This window comes from Sus scrofa, chromosome X, assembly GCF_000003025.6.
Source record: "Sus scrofa isolate TJ Tabasco breed Duroc chromosome X, Sscrofa11.1, whole genome shotgun sequence".
In the NCBI taxonomy this organism is placed as follows: Eukaryota; Metazoa; Chordata; class Mammalia; order Artiodactyla; family Suidae; genus Sus; species Sus scrofa.
Window position 1 is genome coordinate 89,605,952 of NC_010461.5, and position 22,272 is coordinate 89,628,223.

The 22,272-nt window shown below is 41.2% G+C and overlaps 1 protein-coding gene across 1 annotated transcript in view; it reads right to left on the reverse strand.

The window, feature by feature from the left end:
- GUCY2F (guanylate cyclase 2F, retinal) overlaps positions 1–22,272 on the reverse strand; it is a 95,540-nt gene that overhangs the window by 48,000 nt on the left and 25,268 nt on the right. The window contains 6 exon segments of the mRNA XM_021079862.1: positions 1,595–1,684; positions 7,893–8,024; positions 13,518–13,614; positions 17,485–17,512; positions 17,515–17,565; positions 18,962–19,316. Coding sequence (XP_020935521.1) covers positions 1,595–1,684; positions 7,893–8,024; positions 13,518–13,614; positions 17,485–17,512; positions 17,515–17,565; positions 18,962–19,316 — 753 coding nt within the window.

Genomic DNA, 22,272 nt, shown 5'->3' on the forward strand with positions numbered 1-22,272 from the left:
AAACAAAGAAAGGCTGAAAATCTGTCTCAGATTAAAGCAACTCAGGAGACTTACCAACCAACTACAATGTGTGAACTTGGATTAGAAACTGGGAGAAAATTAGCTATAATGTAGTATGACCAATGACAAAATTAAAATATGGACAGTATTTTAAATAATATTATTGTATCAATATTAAATTTTCTGGACTTCCCTTGTGGCACAGTGGGTTGAAGATCCAGCATTGTCATTGCAGTGACTTGGATCACTGCTGTGGTGTGGGTTCGATCCCTGGTCCAGGAAATTCTCCATGCCATGGGCATGACCACTACTCTTTTTTCCGATTTTGATAATTATACCATAGTTATGTGCAAGAGTGTCTTCATTTTTAGGAAATATACACTGAAGTATTTAGAGGTGAAAGGACATGATGTCCAAATCTTATTCTCAAATGGTTCAGAAAAAAAAATATATAAAGTCATCTCTCGGTACACTGGAGATTGATTCCAGGACTTCCAAGGAAACAAAAATCCACGGATGCTGAAATCTCTCATGTAAAATAGTACAGTGGGCCCTGTGTATCCACGAGTTCTGCACCTGCTGATTCAACCAGTCTGAGGATGGTTAAATCGGGGGCTGCAACCCGTGGGTATCGAGGGCCAACTGTACATAAATACATAAATATAGAATAAAAAGCACTAGATAAAATGTAGACAATCGCTGAATCTGGGTAGGGTAGACAGGAGTTCCTTGAATTATTCTTGCAGCTTTTCTGTAAGTTTAAAATTACGTCAAAAGTAAAAATACCCCCCAAAAGGTATCAAGAACACACTCTACTTTGGGTCAATACCTATCTTCTTATTTCCATAGTTCTAATTCATCAGTTCCCTCGGGTGTGGTCCTGTTTGGCTCCATACTTTGGATCCAGCTCTCTGTTTAGCATCCCTCATCATCAGACCAACGTGGAACTGCCTGTTCTAGCTCTGACCTTGGTCCCCCTTCTGGATTCATCTCTCGCTGTTTTTCCTTCAGCTCCAGGCATCAAAACCATATGTTAGGGAAATACCAGGACATGTGCCAGATGCTTTACATGTATTATCTCAACACTGGGAAGTAGACAAATAAGAAAAGTCATGCTCAGGGAGCTTAGGTGACTTGCCTAAGTTAACATGCCTCTTAAGCGGTAGCGCTGGGAATTGAATCCTTCATGTCTTTTTTTTTTTTTTTTTTTTTCTGCTTTTTAGGGCTGCAGGTGTGGCATATGGAAGTTCCCAGGCAAGGGGTTGAATTGAAGCTACAGCTGCTGGCCTACACCATTGCTCACGGCAACGCCGGATCCTTAACCCCATGAGTAGGGGCCAGGGATCAAACCCTCATCCTCGTACATACTAGTCAGGTTCATTTCCACTGAGCCACAAGGGGAACTCCCCTTCATGTCTTTTTGACTCCAGAACCCATGCTTTTGCCACTGCATCATACAGTCATAACAAGTCAGTAGCAACCCTGTAATTTTCCTGCACTGATTTGTTGAAGGGTCTCCTAACAGCTGGCATTAGTTACTTAGAGAAAGGACTGGTTTCAGTAGGAATATATGTTAAGAGAGGGTTTCTCATACCATTTCACACATATTACTTGCACTCGACTTGATGGATTTAATGTCTCCAAAGTCTCCAGAGGGGAATTTTTTCAGCCATACCCAATCACCCTAGAAAGAAAAGGTAAAGAGTGTTGATGAGCCTTAGTTGCCAACAGCTTTAGACCAATGTCCCTTCCATATGAAGGGTCTATAATTGGACTATCAACCCAAACAAGCTTTGTTCTTCCTCTCTCACCCTTGACCCCATGGAACATTCTGTATTCAGAGCTTAAAAAAAAAAAAGTCCTACAGGGAACTTAAAAATTCCAATTAACTAAAGACAGGGAAACAATTGCAGGTATGCAGACCCCAGAAAAGGAAGGATACTGCTCTCTGCAATGACTTCCTTAACTAGCTGCAGAAAGTGCTAGGTCATTTCACTCATTCATAGCTGAGTGATGTAACACCACGTTTCCTGCAATGAATGGTGATGGTTGGTGGTTGCAATTCTCACTGCCTTGGGGCGTCTGTGGTAAGAGACGTAGGGCAGGAGATGTAGTGCAGCAAATGTTCCCTGCATTTACCTTGATCCATTTTTCTCTCGTGGGACAGGCCATGGTGGGGGGGGGGGGCTTGTATGCTTTAATCATAAACCAATTGGCTTAAATACCGATTAAACTTTTTTTATTTGGATGTATGAATGCAGTACTATAGGAATATGCATAGTCTAGACTCTTTCAGAAGTCTGTTTCTGACTTTTTAAGCACAAAACAACTATTCTAAGGCTGCTGTCAAGTCAAAAACAATTATTTTATTGTCTTCACTTTAACTGCCTGATAGATAATTTTCTTCTGCGTGCATAGCCTCAAGGACTCATCAGTCACCAAGCCCTATTTAGTTTCTGTCCAACCCAGATTTGAAAAAAGCAATACATATATAGATTCCTTTTTCTCTGTAATAATAATAATAATGCCTTACATTTGCACAGCGCTCCCTACCCTTCAAAGTGCTTTCACATCTATTACCTATAGCCTGGAGATTCCATTTCAGGCTGCACCAATTTGTCATCAAGTAGAGATAATAAAGCAGAGAGCTCTGTACAGTCAAATTCCAAGAAGAAGAGAGTGTCGCCACTCTCTTATTGAGGAATATATCCAGCTGTGGCACTGCATCTGGAGACCTGCCGGAGGCAAAGGCTAATAATGGGAGCTGCAGGTATCTGAGTTACTCACCTGTACTTTGTGTTAGAGGGCATCTTCTAGTCAAGGAGCTCAAAACTTTTTTTTTGGCCATGGAGTGCAGCAGCTTAATAGGGGATCTCATTTCCCAGGCCAGGGATTGAACCTGGGCTGCAGCTATGACTGAAAGTGCTGAATCCTAACCACTAGACCACCAGGGAACTCCCCAAACTCTTTGACTAGGAAGTGACTTTCAGAGACCTTCAGCAGCAGAACAAAATTGTGCCAGCCAGACTCATGCCCAAAAGTTTAGAAAGGTAGTCCAGGAGCAGTGCCTGCCTGCAACAGAGTGGTCAAAGCACCAAAGGCAGCTTTCCTAGTCTCTTGCCCAGCAATTCTCTGACTGTGGCCCTGGACCAGCCCCATTGTAGTCACCTAGGACCTGGTTAGAAAGGTTAATTCGAAGGCCCCAGCCCATACTTACCCATTTGGTCTTGGGAGTTGTGCATGAGTGCCTGACACGAGCTTGAAGTTTTAGTCTTCAGAGAACTTTGCCCTTTAGAGGGATCAAAGGCTGAGGTTTAAGCTGAAAGAATAAACTCTAACTGGGAATTTATAAATTCAGCCAATGGGTGGGTTATACACTGATGGGCAATAAAGCCTTCTCAACACCTTTCCAATTACATTACTTAGACCATGGTCACTGCTAGTCACTATGGCACCTTTGTGCTGATTAGAAAAGGGCGTTTTCCTGCAAGTAAAAAAAAAATAGCCATTATGTGAGAGTATTATTTTGCAGCCCGGGGTGGCCTATGATGTTGGCAGCAGCCCCAGCTGTATATGTGTGTGTATGTACCACACTCTCATTTACTCCTACATCTCCAAACGCCAGGGAACACATTCCACTAGCAGCTTCAATACTTTGCATACCGCCAAGCCTGCCTGCCAGGTGAGGCCTCTTTGTCAGGTTTGGAATCAGGCTGTAGAGATGGAGGTGAGAAGCTGGAATTAGGCCTCCAAGAATACTAGGCAGGAGAAAGGAGTAACCTCAAGAAATTCCCGGGGCATTGTCAAGGCAGCACAACGCCAAGTGCACATACATTTATTTACTCGTGACTTCGTATGTGCATAGTTAGGATGCTGGTATAAATGTAGATATGAGGTTTCCACTGCCATCTCACTCCAGAACTAGGCTGGAATGCCAGAATCACTTTGCCCTTTCCAGCACCACTCTCATATAAGTTAGTATATGTCTACAATGTGAATAGTACCATCTTAGATGTGGTTCCCTTGTGCAGTGCACAACCTGAACATCAGTACTGGAAGCCCTGACTCTGCCAATACCCAGTGCCTGAAATCTTCTTCCTGGAGCCAGCCCTATTACAGACATGAGTTTGCTCTCTCTCTTGCTTATTAATTTTTACAAGCAGTTAAGCAGAGCTTTTCTTCCTGCCAAATCACCAAATTCGAGAACTAGAAAGGGTCTTTGGTATTTCCTAGTATGAACCCTTCCTGTTTAAAGAAATTAAAGCCTAAAGAGATTTGCCCCAAGGTCAAAAGGCTAGATAGTAACAGAGCCAAGGTCTTCCATCTCCCACTTTTGTTGCTCTTTCCTCCCATGGGCTTTCTTTGCTTTGGGGGATTTTTATATGCTTAAGATTTAAATAATTCTCACAATGTTTGTTTATAAGCAAAATTTTATTAAGTCTGTTTGTGTCCTACTTTATGAATAATGAGGAAAAAGGAGGATATGGGCAGGTTTTATCTTTACCACACATGCACTATTTGTTGTTTTTTCTTTTAAGAGAAAGGATAATAAAATACTTCACTCATCATTCACTTTTTAATTAAGAGGAAGAAACATCAAACTCTAGCCACTAAGGTTTTTAGAAGTAAATTAAAGTCCATCAGTTTTGCACCAAGGCCATGTTGTATTAACTAAGAGTCGAGAGAATTAGGTTCTAGACCGGGCTTTGCCTTAAATTCAAGGGTGGCCTTGGAGTAGCCATTTCATCGGCCTGAGCCTCAGTTTCCTCACTGATAGAGCTGGACAACTTAGATGATTTCTAAGGTCCTTCTCTGCGTTGATGATCTGATTCTGTGATGAGAGAGAGAGAAGAGGGTTGATAGAAAGGAGAAGGATGGAGAAAAAACTATGTGGGCTGTTTCTATAGAGAAAGAGGCTCTGGGAAAGAGAGGTGCATGGGGAAGGTGTGTGGTGGAGAGCCAAAAACGAGACAAAGAGAAAAACATGGGGAGAGATGGAGAGGCAGAAGGAGTCAGAGAATGAAGAGGGAGGATAGTAAGTTCGATAGGTTCTCTGTGAGTGTGTCAGGGTTGCACCACTGCTCACCTCACCCCTCTCCCCTAGACACTGGCTATTAGAGCAGACCCTGACATGTTCCCATGGCATCTGCCATTCATAGGGGTTTCTCCCCAACAGTATGCTCATCTGGCTTGCTTTTTACAAATCACAGAGCATCTCTGAGATAAGGGCTGACTTTCCTGTACAATTCCAGGGGCTGTGCATCTGTGTGTACAGTCAAAGTGTGAATTTGCGTCAGAGCATGACAGTGTAATTGCAGGTCCTAGAGAATCTTGTCCTGTGTTATTGGGTGTCTGCTATTCCAAGCACATTGTCTGGAACTTCTAGATCTTCCAATAAAAATTCTTACAAAAACTCCATCTATTGTAAACAAAAAGTAGATAATGGGAGTTCCCTTTGTGGCTCAGCGGTTAACGAACCCGACTAGGATCCATGAGGATGCAGGTTTGACCCCTGGCCTTGCTCAGTGGGTTAAGGATCCAGCATTGCCGTGAGCTGTGGTGTAGGTTGCAGATGCGGCTGGGATCTGGCATTGCTGTGGCTCTGGTGTAGGCCAGCGGCTGTAGCTCGGATTCAACCCCTAGCCTGGGAACCTCCATATGCCTCCGGTGCAGCCCTAAAACAATAAAAATAAAAATAATGAGTATTCTTTAAAACACTCCTACTAAAGGGTGTTTCAGAAGGTACACTGGACCGCTCGTGTTTGGTCTGTTGATTCAATTAACTTCCACTCTCTCCCAGCATCTTCTTCAGCTCTAGCTAGGCAATTTTCCAGCTTCAGCTGTCTTCCTTTGCACCGTAATCTTGACCTCATGGTGTTGTATTGCTCTCGCTAACACCCTCCTTTTGTGCAGATAAAGTCCATCTTTGGCCTGCACAGTTCAAAAATACTCATAATCTGGTGACCAGTGGTCATTATGGAAACTAACTCAACTGTCTGCCCCTTTCCAAAATAAGGAAATATCCGATAGATTCTCTAAGGCCAATTACATACAGATGGTTATTTTGTACCTGCTTATTTCTAGACTATAACCTTCCAGTTCCACCAAATAAAACATATCATAATTCAACACATAAATTCTTCCACAGAATCAGAACATCACTTGTGCCTTAGAAGAGGCCTTAGAGTTCCCTTAGTCTAATAATTCTCAACCCGGGCTACACATATAGGGGAACTTAAAGAAACAAAACAATGCCTGGGCCCACCCCATACCAATTGAATCAGTTACTAGGGGTAGGAGCCTGTGCATAGGTATCTTTTTAAGTTTCCCACAGAGATTCTAATGAGCAGCCAAGATTAAAATTTAGTTCAGGGAGTTCCTGTTGTGGCTTAGTGGTTAATGAATCCTAGGAACCATGAGGTTAAGGGTTCGATCCCTGGCCTCGCTCAGTGGGTTAAGGATCCGGCATTGCCTTGAGCTGTGGTGTAGGTCACAGATGGGGCTCGGATCCCAAGTTGCTGCGGCTGTGGTGTAGGCTGGCAGGTGCAGCTCTGATTAGACCCCTAGCCTGGGAACCTCTATATGCCATGGGTGCGGCCCTAGAAGAGGCAAAAGGACAAAAAAAAAAAAAAAATTAGTTCAACCCTCAATTTACAGATGAAAAACCAAGAGACTTCTTTAGGTATCAAGACTCACTTCAGAATCTTATAGAGGTGTCAATACATTTATAAAGCCATCAGCCCCATTCCATTTGCCATTCCAAAGCTATGAGATTATCTTATCTTTGGTGTTTGAGAGAATAGAACTGTCAGTTCCCCAATACCTCGTTTACACTTGAAACAAATCTCCTCTTTGACTAAATTAAGTTCAAGGCAAGATGCAGAGGTTTCCTGCTACAAATTTAAGTCAAAGCACTTCAGGTACACTAAGCAAATATATACCGTGCTAATCTTGGTGGTTTAAGTAGCTGTCAAATATTTATCCAATGGAGGAGAGCATTCACTTGAAAAATCCAATGGTGGACAACTAAAAACTCATTCTGGCCTGTTTGGGACTTTCTTTGCAGTTACTGTTGAAATTGAGAGTATTCGCTGCTTTGGGGAGTATCTTCAAACAAAACAAGGAAACCACACTGGGAAGGCCTCACTTTAGAGGGACAAAAAGGCAGTCTAGTTTCCCTTTTACCCCCTGCTTAACTCTTTCCTGCTGAGACGAGACAGGTCATCTCTTCAACTGATGCAAGATTTGTTCTGGTTGCCAAATTCCAGTATCTGAGAACAAGAGGTTGGGGGTGGCCTCTTAAAGCTTGAAAGACAGAAATTTAAGTGAAATAAAAAGGATTTTTGTTTTACACAGCAGAAGGCAACTTGTTACTCCATGAGGCAGTACAGGCTGAGAAAAGGAAATAAATGAATTAATTTTTAAAAGAGTTCAATACTATCAGAGCATAACAGGTATAGGAAGAGCAACCAGAATTTGAAGGAAAGCGTTTGCCCCCAAACATGTCTTACTCTATATAAACATGTCTCTAGACATTCCATCAAACCGTTCACCCAGGAAGTCAGTTCTTGTATTATTATTATTATACCTAAATCCGCTGGAATGGGTGACATGGTTAAGGGTTTGGGTCTCATGGACTTTTTTCCCACGTTCATAGTAAATACATGCTATTAAAAGGGGCAATGAAGTTGTGAGTAGATTAGTTGCTGAGGAAAATCATTATCAAAAATGTCACCCAAACAGGTCCCTAAGTGGCTAATGGACAAAAAACTTATCAAAAGGAAAGACTTACCAAAATTCTCACTATTTCTACCCAGAGACTAAGTCCTAAATCTCTGCCTCATTTTAAAAGCCAAGAAGGCAGCAAATTAGATAGCTGTTGGATATCCTACCTCATAAATCGCTATGTTGGAGTTTTTGTAGGTAACCAGAGTAAGACTCCCTGAAGAAAAGGAGAGCCTTGGGGACCTTCCACTTTGGACTTCTGAGGTGATCTGGACGCTTACACTGGCACGACTTCCTCTCTGTGAAAGGATTAGGAAAGAATGTTTATGAACAAAATTATCATGATTAAAGACAGAGCACTGAGCTATTCTGTAGATACTGGCTTATCTGGTTTTTTTTGTTTGTTTGTTTGTTTTGTTTGTTTTTTATTCCTAAGAGAGTAATGCTGATTTGAGCTCTATAAACATGAAGTTGATTAATTTTGGGTTTTTTTTGTTGTTTTTTTTTTTTTTTTTGCTTTTTAGGGCTGCGTGTGCGACATATGGAGGTTTCCAGCTAGGGGCTGAATCAGAGCTGCAGCTGCCGGCGTACACCACAGCCACAGCAACGTGGGATCTGAGCCGTGTCTGCAACCTACACCTCAGCTCACAGCAATGCCAGTTCCTTAACCCACTGAGCGAGGCCAGGAATTGAACCTGCATCCTCGTGGATACTAGTTGGGTTTGTTTTTGTTGTGCCACAGTGGGAACTCCCTATTCCCTGCATTTTTTTTTATGCTAGGATTGGTTCTGTGCTTCACTTCCATATGCCACAAAAGAAAGGTAAATGTTTAAAGAAACTTCCATCTCCTGAAGAAAATTAGAGTCATGGATTTGAGGGGGCAAGAAAGAACACCATCATGATTTAATCTGAGACTCTCATTTTATAGACAAAATTAAGAAAAAGATGAAAAAATAACATTTGAGGAGTTCCTCTCGTGGCTCAGAGGAAATGAATCTGACTAGCATCCACGAGGATGCAGGTTTGAGCCCTGGCCTCACTCAGTGGATTAAGGATCCAGCATTGCCATGAGCTGTGGTATAGGTCACAGACATGGCTCAGATCTGGCATTGCTGTGGCTGTGGTGTAGTCCAGTGGCTACAGCTCCAATTCCATGCCAGCATGGGAACCTCCATATGCCACGGGTGTGGCCCTAAAAAGACAAAAAAAAAAAAAAGAGAGAGAGAGAGAGAGGGAGAGAGAGAAAAGAAAAGAAAAGAAAAGAAAAGAAAAAATGACATTTGAAAAATCAATAGCAGAACTAGGACAGAATTCCACCCTTTTGGCTCTTAGGCCTAGCTCTTTTTGTTATACCATCTTCAATGGCATCCTTTTTGGTGCATGATTAATAGCAGAAGGTAGGTCAGAAAGCAATAAGATGGTAGAGAGTGACTGTATCATCTGCCTGTGATTTATGAGTCTGATGCTTAAATTCCTTATTTCTTGATTTGTTAACTTGTACATTTAAGTCTGGTAAGAGGGGGCTGGAAAGTGCACAGTTGAATGACAAAAGGAAGGGTTATCTGTAATCTGTGTTAACTTTTAACGTTGACCATCTTTAACTGAACTTAATATCTTCAACCGAATCAGCAGATTTATTTCAAATGAAGAAATGATAAATCAACAGGTTATCAGGTCATGATGATCATTGTACAACTACAAATGTAATAAAATTCGCTGCATAATTAAAAAAACAAATATTTTAAAATTAAAAGAAAATCAATAGGTTCCTCATATTCTTCTCTGTGTCTTTCTTAGAATTATAGCAATTCAGAGTTAGAACTTATATTTGGTATTGTCTAGGCCATTCCCCACCCCCAATTCCAACACCCTCATTTTACAATGGAGAAAGAGAGACCTAAAGAGGAACTTAGGGACTGGAAGAAGGATGTAGATGTTATATTTCTGGTCTTGTGTTCTTTTTACCACATCCTGCCTTGTTTCATTCTTGCTTGCCAATAAAAATTAATCTTAAGTACTTTCACGCACTCTGCCCTTAACAGTCTTTGATAAACTAAAGCTCTCTAGTTGATTGAGCCCCGAGTTGAGTTCATCCTACCAAGACAAGACTATCACAAAGTTCTAAGGCAATAATAAACTAGACCCAGCCCCTAATGTGTTGAAATCCCAACAGCTCAAGGTTCAGGCAAGATGGAAAACTTGATTCTTCACATAACCCTTGCATAAACCTGAACTCTGCTCAACAGAGCAAGGCCAGAGAGGAATCTACTTCCTTTTCATTCTTTATTTTCGTATCTCAACAGGAGCACCTAACTCTGTATTATTGAGATTAGACCCCTCCGTGAAGGACAAAGGAGAAAGCAAGAGAATCTGCCAAAATCCACATACATTTGGGCTTCAGCTTCACTTTCTTCTAAAAACTTCCTTTCCTGACTTGACTTCTACTGACCTGCCAATTTTTCTAGACTGAATTAATTTTATATTCACCAAGAGTTTACACTTTCAGACATTCCATTTGGATGGAATTCTTGGCTTGGCTTCTTGACTGATTAGACACAGCCAGCTGCAAGTTTGTGACTACACAGCAGTTAAGGAAAATGTATGCTTCCCCTATCTTTTCTCATCAGAACCCCTGATACAAGCCAATTGCCAAAAGGGATCCGGAGGCCAAGAGCTATGTTCTTCTATGTTAATGTCATCCCTTGCCACCTGGGCCAATAGAGTAAACAAACAAACAAACAAAAACAAAACAAAATTCCCTGTAAGTCTCTCCATCTCAGTTGCTCTTCATTTTTATCATTCATATAGTGAGAAGCGGTGATGATTTTTTTAACGCACATCATGTCCAAATTTATGCACAAGTGATAGAAAAGGTCTATTACCATGAGCAAAATTTTAAAAACTGTAGACACTTTGTTCATCTGAAGGTAGCACTATTCCGCTATTTATGGTGATTTTGTGAGAACTGCTATGAAACAAACGTTTTGTGTCTCAGGAGGAAAGAAAGAAGGTATGGGGGGAGGAAGTTTTAGTTACTGGACTGTAACTGCAAGGCCTGTGCAAAAGGAAAGGCTATTTCAGTCCAAAATTGAGCTATGTTTATTGTTTTGACACTTTAAACCCAAAACATCTAGGCAATCAACATGAACTATCATTTTGACATGGAAACCACTGAAGAAGCAGGGATTTTAAAAACAGGTTTGTTGCCCTTAACCAAAATTTTACTATATATTGCTACATTTGGACAACGACTTCTAGCCATCTGCTTTTACCACTAATTACCCATTATTGGATAAAATATTTTGTCACAGAATTGAATACTTGTTTTCTTAGTATTAGGTTATCTGTTGGGATTGCTTTAGATCTTGTACCTACCCTTTCTAATTGAGGTGGGAAATTTCATACAAGGCATGTTGAGTATGACAAATCCAGACAGATTCCACTACATGAGTCCTAGGTGGCTTCAAAAATAGAGACTGACATCAATAAGTTTTGATGGCGTAAGGACAGGATGTAGCTTTCAGCCACAGTGATAATTTTGGCACTCAGCGATTCATTTCCAGGAACATGATATCAACCTTACAAAAGGACCTGGTGATTTAAACAAGTCAAGAGTTAGGGTTATAATTGAGACTGAACCAAACAGCTGAACATTGATTAATTTGATTCCAGCTGTGCAGAGTATTATCATGTAAATCCATCTTCACCCAACCAACTAGTTAAAGCACACATTTTAGTGTCACATGGAGGCAAATGATCAGTTCTGTCCCAGAGATAATTAAATCCCAGATCTGCTATGCTGGTGTAGCAAAAGTAAATAGCACCTGGGGACAATGTGAGGTGTTTGCATCCTTTCCCTATACCCTACCACCACCATACTAGAATTTGCAAAGTCTAGTGTCTTCATTTTGACCACATAGACTGGGCACAAAGAGACACACTCTCCTGTTAGAGTTACATTTGCCCAAACTCTTCCTCACACATTCCTTTCCCAAGCTCTTGTTTATACTGTTTTCTCTGCCTAGGATGCCTGTAGGGGCCAGCAGGTAATATAAATTGATGAAATAAGCTGGTTATAAGACAATAGGGAGTGTCAGGAACTGTATCAAACTACAGACACCATTTTTGCAAACTTTTCCGAAAAGGGCAATTACTGCAGAGTTCCAGCCAGTTACCACAGTGATGCCCAAAGCTGATAGAGCTTCCAGCCCTTAAAGAATACCCAGAAGTCCAGGTTTTTATGTGTAATCTCACAGTTCCAAAATTCTGGCCACAATTTTTATAACCATAAAGGTCATACAAAAAGAGTCACCAGTTTGTGACATCAGACCTAGACAAATCCTATCCTTTCTTCTTTAAGACCCAGATTTGGTGCTGGGTCCCAAAGAAGCCTTCCTCTTCTGATCTATCTCCTCTGAAGTTCTACCATGTTTCTAGTGTCTTTTGTGCAATATGGCATCTATCACCTCTTTTGTGTGGTATTATTTGTCTGTCTGACTTGATTGTCATCTCCATGAAGGCAAGGACTCTGGGCCGTCTCTTACAAAGCTCAGCCCAAGGCCAGAACATAGTAGCAGGCACTCAATGAAAACTGCCAATTACAACATAATCACAATCAAAACAGAGCCTCTTGTGACATTTAACTCCCTTTCACAAGTCGATTCACTCACTAAACTTTTACAAGCAACTGTTACACTATCGGTACCACATCAGGTGATACTAGCTAACATTTAAAAAAAGAAAAAGATAAAAAAAAAACCTGGCATTCCTGTCGTGGCTCAGTGGAAACGAATCTGACTAGCATCCATGAGGATGCAGGTTCAATCCCTGGCCTCGCTTAGTGAGTGAAGGATCTGGCGTTGCCGTGAACTGTCGCAGACATGGCTCGGATCTGACGTTGCTGTGGCTGTGGCGTAGGCTGGCAGCTACAGCTCCGATTTTACCCCTAGCCTGGGAACTTCCATATAATGCGAGTGAGGCCCTAAAAAGCCAAAACAACAACAACAACAATAACAACAACCAAAGTGATGTACCTCTGGCCTTAAGGAGCTAGCAATCACATGTTGAGTCCAAGTGTATAAAGAAGGGCTATATGTGGTCCAAGCTACACTACAGCTCAAAACTGTTCTAAGACAGCACTATCCAATAGAAATGTAACATGAGCCACATTATGTACTTTTAAGTTTTCTAATAGTTACACCAAAAAACCTAAAAAGAAATGAGTGAGATTAATTTTAGTAATATACTTGATTTAACCCAGTATACTAGAGTACTATCATTTTGATGTGTAATTAATATTTTTTAAAAATTTAATGAGATTGGGGGGAGGGATGGACTGGGGGTTTGGAACTGGTGTATGCACACTGAGGCATATGAAATGATTGGCCATTGGGGACCTGCTGTATAGCACAGAGAACTCTACCCAATATTCTGTGATGATCTATGTGGGAAAAGAATCGGAAAGAGCATGGATGTGTCTACATGTGAATCACTTTGTTGTCCAGCAGAAATGAGCACAACCTTGTAAATCAACTAGACTTCAATAAAACTTTTTTAAAAAGTTTAAAAAGTTCTTGCCTCCGTAGAGTGAGGCTGGAGAAGAAAGGAGAAAGGAGAAAAAAAAAATAATGAGCTATTTTATGTGTTTTTGTACTATCTTCTAAATCCAGTGTGGATTTTACTCTTACAGGACAACTCAGTTCAGACTAGCCACAGGCCAAGTGCCCAGCAGTCACTTGTAGCTTGTGGATACCATGTTAGAGAGTGCAGTGAGAGAAAAGGATACTCTTTACCTTGCTGCCAGACTGGGGATTGATAAATGTCACATCCTTCAAAGTCAGTAGAATTCCATTAGGTCCTTTCATCAACTGCATTTTATTTATACGACGTCTGAAACAAGCATAAAATCAGAAGGTCACAGGATGCTGGATGTTTTGCAAACCAGGGGTTAATTTCCCCTATGACAGAAGTTTAAAAATATATATGAGATAACAGAATAACATCCACACATGGATGTTTACCATTGTATCTACAGCCAAGAGAGACAGCAACCCTGGTCCTTATAGCCTGCGGTACTACAAAGACCAAAAGAGACAAGTGAAAATGCTGTGAACAAGGTATCAAAAGGGAGGGTGCTGCACAGGGATGGTATCTCAGACTAATAAAACGATGGTCCCACATCAGGGGCACATTCAAAACAACACTTCTGAATATTTTTAAAGAACTCAACACCTTTTCTCATATGCCATAGTATATATTCTATTTATAGTAGGGTCAGGAATCATTAATCTTCATTTTACAGCTACGAAAAACACAATAAAGACACAAAACAAAATTAAGCAAATTATGTGAGATCCCATAGCCTGAGGCAGAGCTGGGGCTCACATCCTTGGTGTCTGGCTGTGGGCCCAGATTTCTGCCCGCAAGACCACTTGTCTTGCAAAGTTGCATCGATGCGTTGCCAAAGCAACAGGTTGAAAAGTGGAAAAATTCAATCAGTTGGTTGCTTTGTCTACATGATTCCAAACAAGTGGGCTGACTGGGTTTTTTTTTTTTTTCCTTTGACTGAATTGGTCTCTTGTCTGAGCATTATATAGACACAGTTTAAACCTGATTCTCTCCAAACATGCCCATTAATTTGCAGTGAATGCAATTATTTCTTATAAATCAATTACTAGACATGTAGGAGTATATGATGTCTACCCACACAACCAGGTAGGTCCTCAGCTGAGCTAACTGGGCAACTTGAGGGAACCTTGGATTAGTCCATGTGGTTGTTTTGTTCTGGTCTGTCTTGGGAGCTCTGATAACTACAGTTTGGCTACACTTTTTCCATAACCTCTTCATGGTCACACCCTGTGGAATGTATTAAATCCAACAGCCAGAATGGAGTAAACAACCACTGAATCAAAATGCTTTGTCACAATGCTTTAAGAAGTCTACAGTGTCACTGTAGCTTTAAGTACCAGCAACCCAGTCCGTTTTTCTCAGTGATTCCACTGATTTGTAAACAAACAATTAATGTGTTTCTAATTGTCTGCCAACAAATATGTCCCTTATCACTGTGGGAGCCGCTGCCCTGCAGAGAAAATTAAAAGAGCCCTGTAGTGAATTCTTGGGTAGAGCGCATGAATCTTTTGGCAAAGTAAAGCCCCACTCCCTAACTTATCTATTGCATATGTGTAGTGAATTGTCTTAAAGCAGGCACACCTGTAAAAATATTCATGCTACAGGATACACTAATAGAAAGAAAGCTGGACTCCCCATTCAGAGACCTGGGGTGTAGTGCTGATTCTGTCATTAATTAGCCAGATGACCTTGGATAAATAATTTAACCTCTCATGCCCCTGTGTCCTCATCTATCTCGCAGGATAATCGTCCTTGCATTACTTGCTTTATAGGGTTGTTTTGAAAATCAAATGCGATAATATATGTGAAAGTGCTCTGAAAAGCATGGAGCACTATGAAAGTATAAGAGCTCATTATTATCATTATCATCATTAGTATTACAAAGCACGAGAGAGCTTTATAGAAAGGCGAGGCAATCTGGTTCGGCGTAGGGAGAAAGGAGGAGTTCAAAGAATCCTTTGTTTTGGGGTGGTTGGGTTCTTTGCACGTCTTTCTTTCTGGAAAAAAAAAAAAACTTAAACAATCAAAACACAGAGAAAAGGAAGGAACAGAGAGCCACTCTCCTGCAAGTAATCACCATCTATTACAGAAACTCATCAGCCGCTCGGCTCTTCTGATTGCAGCCGTGGTGGGCAGAGAGAGGGAGGAAGGCAGCAAAGAGAGGGCATCTTTTGTGCTTTGTTAGCTGAAGAACCAAGGCCCAAGTGACTCTGGGAAATGATGTGCCTCTCTCCCGTCTCTGAGTTTTCTGTGACCACTTGAAGTACCAATTGTCTCAAACTCATTTTCCTCTCCAATCATTTTCCTCTCTAATCATGTCCCTCTCCAATCATTTTCCTCTCCAGTCTTCTTTGCCCTTCAGCCCACAAGCTCCAAACAAACGCCCCCCACCCCCACTTCATGATTTTTTTTTTCTTTTTACCTTCTCTTCCTATGAACTGCAGGTGGGGCTTACTCTATGCCCAAAGAATGAGTCCATTCCTTGGGAAAGACCAATGAGGTCAGACATTTGGGGGGTGGGGGTTGACAAATAACATAAGCAGCTGAGTGACTCCATTTCCCACCTTGCCATGGGGTGTTTGGGCATTAGGGAGCCAGATTACTATAACTCTTCACCTCTCCCTAGAAGGGGAAGAGGGAAGATCTTGATTGGATAGCATTTATTTTCACTAAGTATCTAATGATGTTAATTAAATACTTTATTCTTTGGCAGCAGCTAAAGACATTAAATTTCTGTTCTGAGCAGGGTTATGTCACAGTTATAGAAATTAAAAGAAAAACTTCCTTTGAACTATTGTCTTTATCAAGTGTGCTTTAACAATTCACAAGCTACCTAATGCTTCATGTGGCTTTATCAAGTTCCTAATACTGGGGAGATTAGATAAGAGTGGTTTTTCACAGCAATGCAAACATATTAAACCCTGAGTGTGACACCTGTTAGAGTTTCAATCCAGGATTCCACAGACTCATTAGAATATTGGAGCTGGAAGGGCTCTTAAAAATCATCTAATCCAATTCCTTCATTTCACAAGTGAGAAAATTCTGGCCAAGAGAGTTTCAGGTCTGGTCCAAATTTACACAGACTACTTGATACATTCTAGACATTCTTCCTTAGAATTTGCCAAAAGAGCTACACTCCATTCCCTACCAAGTTCATGTCATATGGTTGTCAGGACCATTCTTACAAGGAGATAACAAAGACATGGTTTGCAGGATGGAAAGGGTTAAAGTGGGAGGGTTGTGGTTGATTTCGTTTTTCATTTTTTTCCCAAATCATGCTGATACAGGGAAGGTCCAACTGTTCAAATGCCAAGATTATAAGAAATGGGTGTCATGTTAAGCCATCTTCAGCCATTTATCCTTGACCCTGAATTAGTTCATTGTAATAGTTGGTCACATGTTAAAGGATCTGAGAGAGGAAGACAGAGACTTGATGATAATGAGATGTTGACGATTAGCTGGGATAGCTTTTGTCCAAGGAAGAAGGACAGTAAAAACCTGGAATGTGATACCCTGGGCAAAAGGCATGAGTGCCAAAGAGAGGATCCTAGGCTCCCAACAATCATCAGGAGAGTCCCATGTGCTTGGGCAGGAGTTGAGATTTACCGTTTCTTGAGCACTGACTGTGAGTCAGGTGTTGTTGTAGGTACTTTACTTGCTTCAGTTTATTTAATCCACACTATAGTTCTGTGAATTAATATCATTATCCCTAAATCTTAGATTCTACCCAAAGTCTGCTTAATTCTTGGAACTCGTTAAAATATCCCAGTCCGTACCTACCAGTCCATACCATTTGGGGAAGGAAATGGTTATAGGAGACTCTGCTGGTGGAAAGGGGAGCACAGAGAGGGAGTAGGCAGGCCCTAAAGTACTAGTTTTCTTATTTCCCGATAGTGTTGAGAGCCAGATCTGCTCACAGGCAACAACACAGCTGAGGAAGTTATTCTTGGCATCATGAAAACACTTCACTCTAAATGGGGCTGGTAGGGTCGGTAAATCACTATGGAAAAAAAGAAAATCAGTGGGTCATGTAAGGAGGCACTTGTACTGAAACATGACTTCCCAGAAATCAATATTAACAAGGTTATTACGAGATGTATTTTTATATACAAAAAGAGGGGAAAAAAGTACCTTATAAAGTAAGAAAATCCATTAATAGCAGAGCTACAAGCAAAGCAAGGCAGATCATCACAGCAAAGACAGGGTCAATGCCTGCAGAGAGGAAGAGGAAGGGGAAGAATGGCATCAGAAAGAAGCTGTAAATAAACAGCACCACAGAGCGACTCCTCATGCTTTCTGATGACTCTAAAATCAAGCCACATCTACCTAACTTAATTCCATTTTTCTCCAGAACAGTCTGTCTTGTTGACTTTATGGACACAGAAAGCAATTTCACTGTTCTGAAGCAAAACCACTCACGACTCTGACAATAACAAATCACATGAATTAAGGCTGACCCGGGTGTTTATTTGGAGAAAAAAAAAAAAAAAAGTCCACGAATGGAAAACTTTGAGTACCTTAATTTAAGTTGGACAGCAATAGAGTTCTTGAGACCAAATACGTTATCTCACCTGTGAAGGGTATTATGTTGCCTTCATAAAATAAAAGACTTTTTAATTCACCCGAGCCCATAGACCTCATGAGTTATAGATGAAAAACATAGCACTTGTCCTTCAAGGGTAAGTCTGGTTTTGATAATTCGTGGTTTCACTAGGATATAAATTGTCCTCTTGAAAATCTAAATATGGATGGAGTCTGAAGATTTCAGAGGAAAATATATGATGATGCAAGTGAAGAGGTTGCTAGGTATGTCATGCTAAAGCAAAAATAAGTCAAAGTCTATTTCAAATGGATGCCTTTGGTTCTAGAAGGGTGTGGGGTATACTTGCATAGGGATAATATTATAGATCCTTCCAAAGTTCCCCTCTGGCCCTCAGAGATTGGATGGAGTTTCCCCTCTTCCACAATCTAGAGGCATTCCATCAGTCAGTCAAACTGCATGTATTTATTGGATGCTTACCATGGTGGGTGGTTGGCGGGGGGCGGGGGGCATAAGAGTTATTAGCCATGGTCCCTGCCCTCAAGGAGCAGTCTATATGGGAGGAAGAGACACAATCAATACCCAAGAAATAATTGAAAAGCAATTTTGTGCTAAGCTGTGAGGGACAGATTTTTTAGTTCAGGGGGAGATCAGAGAGGAGAGGGTATAGATATGGTATTTCTGAAGGGGAAACTGATTGACAGGATTTGGATACATTAGGGGAAGGACAGGTGAATTTTCTAGCAAGAGAAACAATCACAGATCATAGCCTACCAAAGACCAAGGAGAAGGGTCATCCTCTTATTAGAGGGCTCTTTGGGAGTGGGACCCTTTTAAAAATGAGTGGGGACGTCTTTAAATTATAGATGATTATTCAAGGCTGCAAAGTACCTCTCATTTTCCTTATTATTTTAAATTAACTACATAAAGTGCCAAGATGTTTGTGTCACATGAATGCAAATGATTGATTCCACGAATGTCCCAATCTTAAAATATGCCTTCCCCTAAAGAGGTTCCCTGTAACCCAAGCTGAGCCAAATTGACTACTGGTGATTTTCCATTCCCTACCTCCTTGGCAGATCTTCCCTTCTGCAAACCAGCATTTTGTGTCTGCCCAAGGGGGCCTGCCACCAGGGAAGTGAATGGGGGTCTCCCTGAACCATAGCAGCTCCGTTTCCATGCCCACAGTGTAAGTACTGTGGAGCTCCCATTCTTTCCAGTTGGTGTCCAAGATTACATATTCTGAAATTCCATTTCCATTTGAATCTGTCCTTATCAACTGGTTGAATCCATAGAGCTGCATGTTTCTGGAGTGCTGAACCAGGCTGGCAGCACTAGCCCGTCCATTTTCTTTCATAGCATTATTCATGGCTTGTGCGATAAAGTAAATTGAATTGTAGATGGTTCCAAACAACGGTGAAACCTATTTTTAAAAATTACAATTATCTTGAGCCCTAGTTGCCCTAGAGCAATCTCAGAGTGTATTCCAAGCCTGTGTTCATTATTATGGCCTGCACGTCTGAGTGGAGGTGAGCTATGAAGACCCAGGGGGGGAAAAAAAAACAATTGTTTCTGAGGACTTGCTTGGTTTCTCCCCTGAATTTTTCTCTTTTTCTCCCCCAGGCCTTCACATCTTTAAATATATCAAATATGACAATTTTATGAGCAAACCAAGTCATACACAATATATTTTTACGCTCCTAAACTGAGAAAGTGATTTAGAGCTATAAAGGACACTAAAAAAAAAAAAAGTACGAAATAGACAAGAGACACTCAAAAGAAATTTACCGGGTTAATCACTGGTGCATTATGCATGGATAAAATCATTTGGCTGGCCCTACTAGAGTGGTAGGTGTGTGTGGTAAGACTATAAATAATGTCCCCACACTCCACATCTGTGTCCTTAGTTCAAAATGGCCATTTTGCTAGACACATGATCCCCAGAAAAAGTGAACACTAGAATACAGTTTTAAACACATACCCCCACACATACACATGTAGACATGCATACTGACACGTACACAACCTCAAATATAGAGCCAAATGTTGGACTATATGGAGACCGTGGGTTTTAATCAAGAAATCCTATATCCTAGTGGTGTGCAAAGTGGCAAGGCTTTGGTGAGAAGCCACCAAAAAGCAGTAAGGCTGCTACAATGAATAGCATGACCCTTCCTGCTATATAAATATGGTAAAGGCAACAGCATCTGTGTACTGTGCCTGATGCTCTGCTCATTAACCTTGTGAGTTTCGTTTTTGGAACAAACCTTGTATCCTTTTTTCCAAAAATGTGGGAAAGAAGAGCCAATGTTCTCTCTCAGCTTCCCCCGCCCCCACACTGGCCATGGCTTCATGGTTTTTCATACCATTTCACTTCTAGGATGGAGTTCAAGAAAGCTATGGTCATGTCATTTTCCTAAGCTTCAGGGAAAGCTAATACTTGCTACTTTGGTTTCACAAAGTCTAGAAAGCTATCCTCCTGTAACAATCTTTGTCAGAATAAAAGGGTTTAAAATTGAGCGAATCATTTTGTGTTGGAAATGATTCAACAAGTCAAGATGCAGAGAGGTGTAGCAGCTAGCAAGACACTGCCATGCCTTATTAATGTAGAGCAGAGGGTTTTCAACCCTGGCTGCACATTAGAATTACCTGAGGAATTTCAAAAATACTAATGCCAAACACAATCCAGCCAAGAAAAAGAGACACTTTAGGTTGGGGACCCAGTAATCAGCATTATCAAAAGCTCCTTAGGGAGTCTAAGACCAATAGTGTAGAAGAAGACATACTGGCCTAGGGTCTGTTCCTAATGCCAGGATGTTGGCCAAGTCTGTTATTCCCTCTCTCTGGGCTTTAATTTCTTCCTCTCTAAAATGAGGATACAGAATCATGAATGTCTAAACCTTAGGGATCATCTGGTCTAGCTATCTTACTTTCTAGATATGAAAGGGAGACCTAGAGGCGTTAAATGATTTGTCAAGATCAGTTAGCAGGCATAAGAGCCTGTACAAAATAGTCATAAGATTTTGGTCCACATCAAAAGGCCCTTGATATTTTCAGGACCACTAGTTCCTGCCCAAAACATCCATAAGACATTTGGTCCATGCCAAAGTGTCCTTGATATTTGGTCACATTTATGCAAAATGTTCAGAAGACATTTGGTCCACATCAAAAGGTCCTAGAAACTCGACCCTACCCAAAATGTCCATGAGAATATTTGGTCCATGCCAAGTGGTTTTGGACAGGACTAAATATCAAGGACCTTCATTTCTCTGATCTTTTACCATGGACATGCCCCACAGCTCCGTCCTTTGTCCTCTTCTCTATCTACACTCACTCCCTTGGGCTCCTCTTCTCTCATGGCTTTAAATATCACACTTATCAAACTATACCGTAAATCTCCGATTTATACTTCCAGCTAAGACCTCTTCCATAAATTCTGGACTCATATAGTTAACTGCTTACTTGGTATCTCTGCTTGAATATTAAATTTCAGTATACCCCAAGTCAAACTCCTGATCTCTGCCTCAAATCCTCCTGTTCCATTTCCAATGAGTCTTTCCCATTTTTGTTGAAAGCTACTGCTTGATACCAGTTGTTCATGCCAAAAACCTTGCCCCAGTAACACAGCTAATCAACAATAGAGCAGAAACATCTTACTCTCCTGAGTTTTATCCCAGTGATCTCCCTTTACCACCCTGCCATTGCACACACTATAGAAATAGGCATGGTGAATGGGTGCCACATCCTGCCACCAAGTCATCCACACTTAGCTGCCTAGCACACACTGAGGTCCCTTAAGGCATCTTCACTAACTCTTCTTCCTGAGATTCTCAGGTGCTGCATTTACTTGTATTTAGGATTTCTGCAAGAGTCTTCCTGTTTTCGGGGGTTTTGGTAGGCTATGACAATAAACAAAGGCTGGAAGGTGGAGTATAAAATCAATACTAGTAAAACAAATGAGTAAAAAAAAAAAACAAAACGGGGTAGCAAACCCCTGAAAGCAAGGGGAATGCTAGTATTCTGTTTAGAAAGGCACAGAGCCTTCTGGGAAAGGGATTGTGTCTAACCTACAGCTAAATGCAAAGATTAAAACTCTTAAAAACAACACCCTCACCTCTGAGTTGACCCATCCCACAGGGTTTCCAGCTGGCCAAGTTATGCTGCCCTTTGTACTCTCAGACTGACCCCTGTTAGAGCTGACTGACAGCAACTCAACAAGATGACTGAACCCTAAAGCTTGTTCTTCAGAATTCTCTAGCTTCCACCACATATCATATGCTACACACACACACACACACACACACACACACACACACAGAGCCGCAAAACTATGGGAGAGGGACTTGAAGCTAAGGGAAAGAGCATAGCTGTAGCAACAG